Source organism: Callospermophilus lateralis, chromosome 5 (assembly GCF_048772815.1).
Source record: "Callospermophilus lateralis isolate mCalLat2 chromosome 5, mCalLat2.hap1, whole genome shotgun sequence".
In the NCBI taxonomy this organism is placed as follows: domain Eukaryota; kingdom Metazoa; phylum Chordata; class Mammalia; order Rodentia; family Sciuridae; genus Callospermophilus; species Callospermophilus lateralis.
The window spans coordinates 150,112,174-150,121,821 of NC_135309.1; the positions used below are offsets into that span (position 1 = coordinate 150,112,174).

At 37.2% G+C, this 9,648-nt stretch overlaps 1 protein-coding gene across 1 annotated transcript in view; it reads right to left on the reverse strand.

The window, feature by feature from the left end:
• Positions 1-9,284, reverse strand: part of Mroh2b (maestro heat like repeat family member 2B) — a 64,730-nt gene extending 55,446 nt beyond the window's left edge. Inside the window, exons 1-6 of the mRNA XM_076857704.1 lie at positions 9,269-9,284; positions 8,044-8,105; positions 5,573-5,683; positions 4,457-4,616; positions 3,687-3,785; positions 2,420-2,574 (exon numbers count right to left, since the gene is read on the reverse strand). Coding sequence (XP_076713819.1) covers positions 2,420-2,574; positions 3,687-3,785; positions 4,457-4,616; positions 5,573-5,683; positions 8,044-8,105; positions 9,269-9,284 — 603 coding nt within the window. The remainder of the gene's footprint in view (positions 1-2,419; positions 2,575-3,686; positions 3,786-4,456; positions 4,617-5,572; positions 5,684-8,043; positions 8,106-9,268) is intronic.
• Positions 9,285-9,648: the final 364 nt, after the last annotated feature.

Below are 9,648 nucleotides of genomic sequence, written 5' to 3' on the forward strand. Positions count from 1 at the left end.
GCTGTTTAGCTTCTTTTTTAAATTTATTTTTTAAAATTTTAATTTGTTATATATACAATTCTTAACTAACTATATAGTTCTATAGTCTACTTTTTCTAGCTAATACTATATGATAATTTTTTTTTTGTTTGTTTTGGCTGAATTTTGTTGCAAGCAGACCAGCTCAAAACAATGACCATTTATTCTATTCAAGACAGGATCAAGCTGGGCATGGTGGTGCATGACTGTAATTCCAGCACTTAGAAGGCCGAGGCAAGAGGATTGCAAATTTAGAGCCATCCTCAGCAACAATGAGACCCTAAGTAACTTAATGAGATCCCATCTATAAATAAATAAATAAATAAATAAATAAATAAATAAATAAATAAATAGGCTGGGGATGTGGCTCAGTGGTTAATTTCCCCTGGGTTCAATCCTGTATACAAAAGATTGCAACAGGTAGGTGGTGGCTCTTCTACCAAGCATTTCTAGGCAACAGGTACTTTTCAAGACTTTTCTTGATTGAGCACTCTAATGATGGACTCTGTAGAACTTTATTCTTCTTAAAAATTTTTTCTTTGTTTGTTTCTAAGATTTCAACGCCTCCAGTACAATCCTGAAATTCCTGTCATGTGTCCTTCCTTTGCTTTCCCCCAGAACTCTATTTTTTGGCACTTTCCACTCTCCATACTTTCCTTGTATAGCTCTGTCTGAAACAATGACACTAATATCTATGCAACCAGTTTTTGTTTTTCCTTTTTAACTCCAACCTGAATATCCCCTAACTTACTAATATCTCCACTTCAATAAACCAGAGACATTCAAGTTGGAATGTCTACATTAATCCATGTTGTACTGTCCCAGATTTGTTCTTCCTCCCATTTCCCTTATCTAAATTCATGGCACCAAGACCACTGAACCCAGAAATCTAGGAAACACACTAGGTGTCTTCTTCAGAGTCTGACTTCATTCATCAAGACCACCGACACTACATTAATTGATCCTTTTACCATGTATGACCTTGCCTTAATTCATCCCTATTCTGGATCTGTCTTTAACACTGACATTACAATGATTTTTACCCCTAATATTCTAATCCTTGATTTAAAAACTTAAATGTTTCTCATTTCTTGAAAAAAGTCCCCGTTCCTGTGTAACATGTCAGTCTTTTCACAATGTGGCTGGACCACCTTTCTGGTTTCATTTCTTTCTGCCTTGGATCTCCTGTCTTCCCTCCAGCTCCCTTTCTGCTCTCACGGAAGTAGGCATTTTTCCCCATCTGCAGCCTTTGGAGGAATGTACCTTCCCTGTGGTGGTTAACCTCGTGGGCTGCAAGGCTCAGTTCCAATGCTTTGCTTCACCAGGGGAGACAAGTGTCTTCCCTCTGTGTTCCCTTATCACTTTGTGTACCCTCTTCTTCATTTGCCTTTCTCTTCCTATGGGAAGCAAAGGGAATGGCCATCAAATGGACCCACTGAATTCTGTTTTGCAGATGCCTTCAAGAAAAGGTTTCTACAGAATATTTGAAAAGTTTCATGTCTGCTAATGACTTAACCAATGCAGGTTGTTAAAAAAAGTAAATGCTCTTAATGCTCTTATAGCTTAAAGCATAGAAAAGAAACTGAACTCGAGAATGTAGCTCAGTATCAAACTTTTTAATAATATAACATTAGAGGGACCTAAATTCAATATAATTTAGCTTACTTAAAAATTATAACAATTTAGCAAGATAAAAGATGGGATTATATATGTGAATGCACTTTGTAATCTATTCTCTATAGGGCGTTCTGGTATTTTGACACAGCCTGATGCATTGTTCAGATATTATTTTATTTAATCATGATGTTCATAGACACTGGATATTTCTGCAGCCTGTTGTTTTCCCAGTTAGTAACTCAGCTCAAATGTGGGTTATGATATATAAGATGTGAGACAGCTCACATTCTCTCTATTTCACTCATTTCTTCTCTTTATACTTTGAAATATCAGTTCCACAAGAGCAATGTTTGGGTCTGTTTAATCCTTGCTACATCCTCACTGGAATATTAACTGGCATGCCATGGAGATTCAATAAATACTAGATGGGAGAATGACTAAATGGTGATTTGAAACAGATGGAAACAATGAAAGATCTCATTAACCTAAAAAAAAAATCCCAATAGTGCAATAGTGTCCAAAAAAACAGAGCTCAATTCCCATGTTACAAAGAAAGAGGAGTTTCAAAAAGTTCTATGCTTGATAATGATTCAACTACACTATGATGTTAAAAAAATACCTTAATAGGTTAAAGTTTAGAAAAGAAACAGAACTAGAGAAGGTAGCCAAGTATTTGACATTTTATATTTTACCCCAGAGCAACCTAAATAGGATACAACTTAAACCTAGATTGAAATCAACCCAGAGGGCAATCCATCTTGGCACCCTCAGAGGCTCCACTCACCTGTGCATGGGAGGCCATGGGGGCCCATTTTTCCATTATGTACCGGAAAAGCATGAAGATTTTGTCAGACAGTCGGTTGGCATCCAATCTGGGATAGGGGAAGTCTTTCCAGTGGTTGACATACTTGTAAATGGCCTTGCTGAACTTCTCAAGGGCTGCATTTAAAAAAAAATCCACATAGAATAGGCATAGTCAGTGCATTTTCAACTTGTATTTTCCATTTTAGTTTATCAGGACATAACCCCATCATAAGTCAAAGAACTTCTGTATTCCAAATGGGGATTTATAACACAAGTCCAGAATTCAAGACAACAGATAGAAATAAAAGGGAATCCACTTCAACTCAAGGGACCATTTTGCAGCCAACTTAAGAAAGTATAAGTGCAAATTAAACAGAATAAAAATATGACCACAGAGAAAAATATAAGAAAGGGAAGAACTATGATGATTAAGAAACATATTATAGTTTATATACAATCTTACAACTGCACAAAATAAACATATAAAAAGTGTTCAGTCAAGTTAGTAAAATACAAATTGAAACAGTATGAGACATGAAAACACACCATACAGAATTGATATTATTTAATATAGTCAATGCCAATGATTGAATGGTCTGAGGTGTAGCTGGTATTCTTACTTATTACTGATGAGAGTTGAATTGGTATAAACACTTTGGAAAACTCTTTGGCACTATATATCAAAGGTGAATATGCATCAATTCTAATTTGCAGATGAAGTCATTTTATATGTATATAAAATAAAAAATACATATACCAAATATATATATACCAATAAATATACAGGGCACTATAAGAGTGTATGGTCGAAATTTCTGCCAAGAGCTGGTGAGAGCTCATGATCATTGTAGAGGAAATGTGTTTGAAGGAGGATGCTAGGAGAAGAGGAGGCTGTACAGAACAGTATACAAATGAGTCTGGGTGTCATGAAGACTCAGGTTGAATGCCACCTGTACATGTCACTGAGTATGTCACTGCCTTAGGAAAACTGATTAATTTTCATGATCTTAAAGTTCTCATCTGCACAATGGGATGATGGTACCACTGATGATGTTGCAGAATTGTCGTGAGAACTGAGTGAGAGAACCGGCTGCAGAGGGCCTTCCACAATGGGAGGCACTCAATAAATGACACCCATTAGTATTAGAAAAGACAATAGAGTAGAAGGGAAAATAAGACTTGTGTTCAATTGGTAAAGACTAGTTGTAGTTCATCTTAAGCAAAAAGGAAATCACAGGTATACCCACCGATACAGAAAGTTTGCTTCATACTTTCATCCTCGGCCAGCCTGAGCATAGTCTGCATGGTGAGCAAGGTCATCATCATGAAGGGAATACTTTGGGACACTGCAGTGAAGGAGGTGAGAGAAGAAAGGTATGACTCATTTTCTCACATGGGGGCTCTGTGACTTCTTGCATCAGCAACAAGCATATCAAAGCTGCAAGGAGGAGGCAGGTGAAGTTCAGGAGGGAGATATTCTCCTTCATCCCCTTCTTCCCCATGTAAATGCCAGGTTATAGTTAGTACCCCAAAAGAAGGTACTGCATATACAACTACATGTACCTGTTGTCCAGTGGCTATTGTTTATTTGGATAATTGTTTTATTAATATCAATATCTCCTGCCCAACCTTCCCTGTATTCCCAAGGCCCAGCAAATTTAATGGGTGCTCAATAATATCTGTTAAACTAAGTAGTGTAGAAACTAATGGTAGGAATCTTTACAAGTGTTCATCAGTTTGCAGAATATGCCTTTTGGCAAACATACTTCTGCAAAAGCAAAGCCAAGTGAAGGGAAAGTTGAGGATGGGAGTCAGGTCAAATTTACTGCATTCTGGACTAATGACTGGTGGGCAGGCTCACAAACATTCATAAATAGCCACACTTATGTCCCTGTCAATTCTCTATAGTAGGCAGAGATGCTCTCCTTTCTGCCATTTTCTGAAACCACTGGGTTTTAGACAATTGTTCAGAGGTGGTTGTTTCCTAGTTAAAGTGTATCAAATATCCTCTTTATACCATATCTGGTTGCCAGTTCAGCCAGGGAGAGCACAACGAATTCGTCTGGGAGCTCTAGAATCCTGAAGTTACTCTGGACTTCATACATCACAGAGTTGAAATCATGTGCAGCTAGAGACACCAAAACCTCACCAGCTAGCATTCTGATTTCTCTGGGATTCTGAGAAGGAAAAGAAAAAATAATAACAGCTAGAGGAAGATCAAAGTCTGCAGAGAAAAACAGCCTACATAATATTGTGATTTTCCCTAGGTCTGGTATAGAGGGAGAACAGACTATTAATTACAAATCTATCGTAAAAGACTCTCAGATAGATGTTACTTGCTGGGAAAGAAGATGTCACTTTAATGTATTTTTTAAAAAATGGTTTTAATGGGGTTCTTGTAAACCTGGGGTCAGTAGATGTTTTCTTGCTAATTGATCATGTACTGTGAACATAGGATTTATGTTGAATGCTTAAATAATAAGAATTATTGTGTTCAAAAGATCAAAAGTAATGGTGAAAGGAATGGGCCAGGATTTGAGAGGGTTGGTTTCATTCTCTTCTGACCTAATTGTCTTTGATATTGGAAACATTCTGCTTTTGTTGATGGTGAACTAGGTAAATTTGATCAATCCTCCGGCTGAGGAAAATAAAAAGATCAAGACAAGATACTAAAAAATGTTCTCATAAAAGCATCAAGGAGCTCACGATGTGGAGTATAATGAATTAATGGGTTGAAATCAAGAAAAGATCATACAGTCCCAGACAAGGAGGCACATAAAGAGATAAAAAATCATAAGGGGACCAAGAAAACTGGTTTCTAGTTACTTGTTCAGTCCACAGATAGTTGTGTCACTTTTAAAAAAACATGTCAGCATAAAATTCCCTATCTAAATGGAGTCTGGATGATGTCACCTCTAAAGTCTTTCTCAGATTTCCCTGTTTCCTCAACTGTGAAAGGCTGAGTAATGGGCATGGGAACTGTATTCAAGTTTCCATGTAAAAGAAGGAAAAGTCATTTGTGGTTCTAGCAGAGATGTAGAAAAAGATTCTTCCATCCACACAGATGCTCTTGGGTGACTTGAAGACCCTGTTGCTAGCCCTGTGCTGATTCACCAATAAGAACCAAACTTACATGGTCATCTCTCATGTCCTTAGAAGTGTAATAAATCAACCGTTGGACAATTGCGTCATCCAAGATGTCAGAATTCTGAATAATAGACGTGAGATGACTGTAAATGTCCTCCTGTGAATATATAAGGAGTATTTGGATTGTAAAAAAAAAAAAGGAATTGGATGAAGTTCAAATAAATAACACAATTAAAGTAGGCAATATATTTTTATTACACAGTGGATTTTAAATATCTTAATTTGGGCTTCCCAAACATGACATGAATCTTTAGGAGTCAAAAGTTTACATGTAGAACAAAACTAATTCTAAAATTGATTTGAACTTGTTACATCCCTATGGCAAGATCTAACTGAAGGCAGGGACAGGTTGCTTGATATATTAGAGTCTTTTGAAAGTCATTGTTGTAGAGGTCCCAGGGTGATGGAAATGCCTGACACCCTAATTACTGCTCTTAATTATAGGGAGTGTATAAGGAAGCACACTGTATTTCCCAAAGAGGTTTTTACTCTATGAAACTGGATCAAAAGGGAGAGTTACTTTAGGTAGAGGGGAGTGAAGGGAGGGGCGGGGAGATGGGGATAGGAAGGATAGTAGAATGAAACAGACATTATTACCTTATTTACACATATGACTGCATGACCGATGTGATTCTATAACATGTACAATCAAAAAAATGAGAAATTATACCCCTTTATTTATTATATATCAAAGTGCATAAATGCATTCTACTATTATATATAACTAATTAAAGCAAATAAAAAATGTATAAAGTGAAAAAAAAGGGAAGGTTATAAGTTCTTGTTTTATTCATGCCTTTGCTAAGAGAAGGGTGAATCCTTTTTGGACGAAGCTGTAGCCTCAGAAATTACATGGCTTGGCCAGATGCTTGTGTGTGAGTGCCTCTAAATCTCTCTACATGAAGGAGAGGCTGGTGTGCTCAGATCTCCAACGGTATCAATTGCACACCTCCAGCTGCTGCACCCATATCTGAGGTGTGAAACAGGTCCCTTTGCACTATTTCTAAGGGCTGAGCCTTAGAAGACTCAAGAATACGCTCTACTTTGTCTTTGCTTTCTTCCTTTAAGTGCTTTCAGAGACTGTCTCATCATTTGCTCTGTGTATGCGTTCTGCTTTCTGCAGGCCTGTTCTCTTGGAAAGGTCTCCACTGGTGGGGCCCTCCCTGTGTTCCTGGAACTGGGCCAGGCCCTTTATCTAGAGCATCTCTTTGGACTGTTCACAGTGAGCCTCTGTGTTAGATGCCACTAATATACCTTTTTATGAATGAGAAAATTGAGTGACAGAAAGCATAAGTGTGGTTAGTATTAGGAGGTATCGCTGCCCTTGGAACCTGACTCTTAGCTGGCACTGTGACCCATTTGTCGTGCTGGCTATATCAATTCCTTAACTTGACACAATATAAAAATAAATTGTAAGCATTTGTTATTCTCTGATGCCTTCTCTGGAATTTCTTCCTCAGTACTTAAGGGGTTCAGAGACCATTTCCCACATGCTCCCAAATATTTGAGAAATAGTGCTTTATGGGAAAATTAATTCCTACTAAGAGATTAATATAATGATTTTCAACCATACCTACATGCTAGCATAAGCTCTGTGAGCTTTAAATGTCTAGGCTCTTCACAGATTGGTCAAATCAGAATCCCTGTGATGAGGTTTGGCAATCCGTATTTTCCTAAAATTTTATAAGGAATTCTAATACACAATCAGGGGTTAGAACTGCTGAATTAAGAGATAATGGTATAGGTATTGCCTTTTCCAGGGAGCAATACTGACTAGTTATTAGGAGCATTTTGATGGAGTGAGATGGGCTTGTGTTTTGTTCTTCTCTGGGAAAGTCATGTAACTTCTCTGTCTTATTTTTCTAGTTGTCAAATGGAAATAGCAATATTTAAGAAGTTATTGTGAGAAGTAATTATTATATAATGCACCATTGTGTTGAAAACATCTAGCCCTTCACTTCCTATATAAGTGTCCATTGAAGGGTAGTATTGTTATTTTGGTTGTTGAAGTCTGAATAGCCTTCAATTCTCAGGAAAATTTTCCAGTTGTGAAATTTCATTAGAGATGAGTATGGGAGCTCTTTGAGGATTTTCCTAGGAACCCTAAAATTATGAAGGAGGAGTCTTTAACCACACGATTGCAAATTTGACATCCCCCACTTTCCATACCTTCCTATATAAGGTTATGAACCAAGGCATCATTTGCTAGTTTCTAGAAGTGGATATATTCTTGAAATGCTAAATGATTGCTAAGTGCCCTGGTTCTTAAAATGCTAACTATAATTGTTTCAGCGTTATAATGACTTCCATTATTACAACTGCATTTTTGAAAAATCTAACACCACATCAGAAGCCAGAAAAAAAAAATAAGGCAGTTGAGGCAAAAAAGAAAATATATGAAATATTACAACAATGGTACTAAAAATGGTGAAAGATTTTATTCCCTATTTGTCCTACCTTACTAATATTATCCTCCTTGTTCAGCATCCCAAGAGTGAGATTAATATCACCAAAAATCTCTAAAATGCACAGAAAAGAAAGAATTAAAATATGTATCAAAATGCTCTCTGTTAGTTACTTTGCAGTAGCCACAGAAAATTAATTTGTTCTGTCTCCACCCATCCTTTCTCTCTTCCTTGACAGAAATTATATCTTATTCATATTTCACATTCCTGATACATTTGAAATTATCGGATGCTCAGTAATAGTTTTGAAACCTGAATTCAATGGAGAGGGGGACATAAAAAATGATAGATTCCTATTTATCCCTGTAGTCAAGTGGCCATCATCCTACACATGTTCTCTAGCCAAGCTCAGCTGTAAGATTCAATGAGCTGAATCCACTTCTCATGACTTGAGCTCTTCATTTCTCACTCTTTCTCCTTCAACACCTCTCCTGTCCATCTCCCCCTACCCCCTATACTCTCTTGTGCCTGCCAGGTCCTTTTTTTTGTGCCCTGTTGCTGAGACCTTGATTTCTCTGATAAAGACCTGAGTGTTTTGCACTTTGCAGGAATATATATATATATATATATATATATATATATATATATATATATATATATAATATATATATAAGTTATAAAGCACTCTAGAAAAGTATAATAAAAATTTGGAATCAAAAGAATTGAGCAATTTTAGGCCACATGGCGGATTGGTAGGAGGAATGATTTTGGGGATGGAGATTTCTTTTGAATCTCCAAATCAAACAACACAGCTTATTAATACAGCATTTTTGGCAAAGCAGAAAGACAGCCATACTCGTAAATTGGAGGAAAACAATTCTACAGGATTCTTCTAACATTTAAAATTAAACAAGAGACTGCCTTTCTTTGATATGTAGCCACTCTTCTCAAGTGGGCTATTTTTTTTTTTTTTTTTTTGTGGTGCTGGGGATTGAACCCAAGGGAAGCACTCTACCAACTGAGCTATGTCCTCAGCGCATAGAAAGTTTTACAACAGGTAAAACAGTTATGTCTCAGGTTTCCAGTCTCTCATTGGTCCTTCACAATCAGCATTTTAAAAAAATTTTATATAAAGGGAGAGTAGTGGGAAATAATCTTACTTTGGCAAAACATTTCATAAAATCCCATAATGACACACCCTCTGCTAGACCCAACATGTGCACAAGACACACAGTACACAGCAGAGCCCCAACTCTCTGGGACCTGATGGTGCTTACCTGAGGATTCCTCCATGCCGTGAGTTATGTCTTGGCTATTTTAGGGTTTCTAAGAGACAGCACCTAAGTATCAGAAATAGTAAGGCTGAAAAATCAAAGAAGCAGGTCAGCAAGTTTCTCATCTAAGGTTCACATAAGGTTCCCTAAATGAAAGTCCCTTCTCCACTTGGTTGGCACAGTGATCTGGGAGCTTCCAGCGATGGGTTTGCTGTTGAGGAGGCTGATGCTGTACTCTACAACTATGACATTGTCTTGCTTTTGAGCTCCTGCTGACCAACAAAATGGCTGCATCTCACCGAATATTGTCCCTTTGGTGGAGACCAGAGTGTTTGAGAAGGAAGAAATTAGAGACTAGGATTCAAACCATTGTTATAGACCAG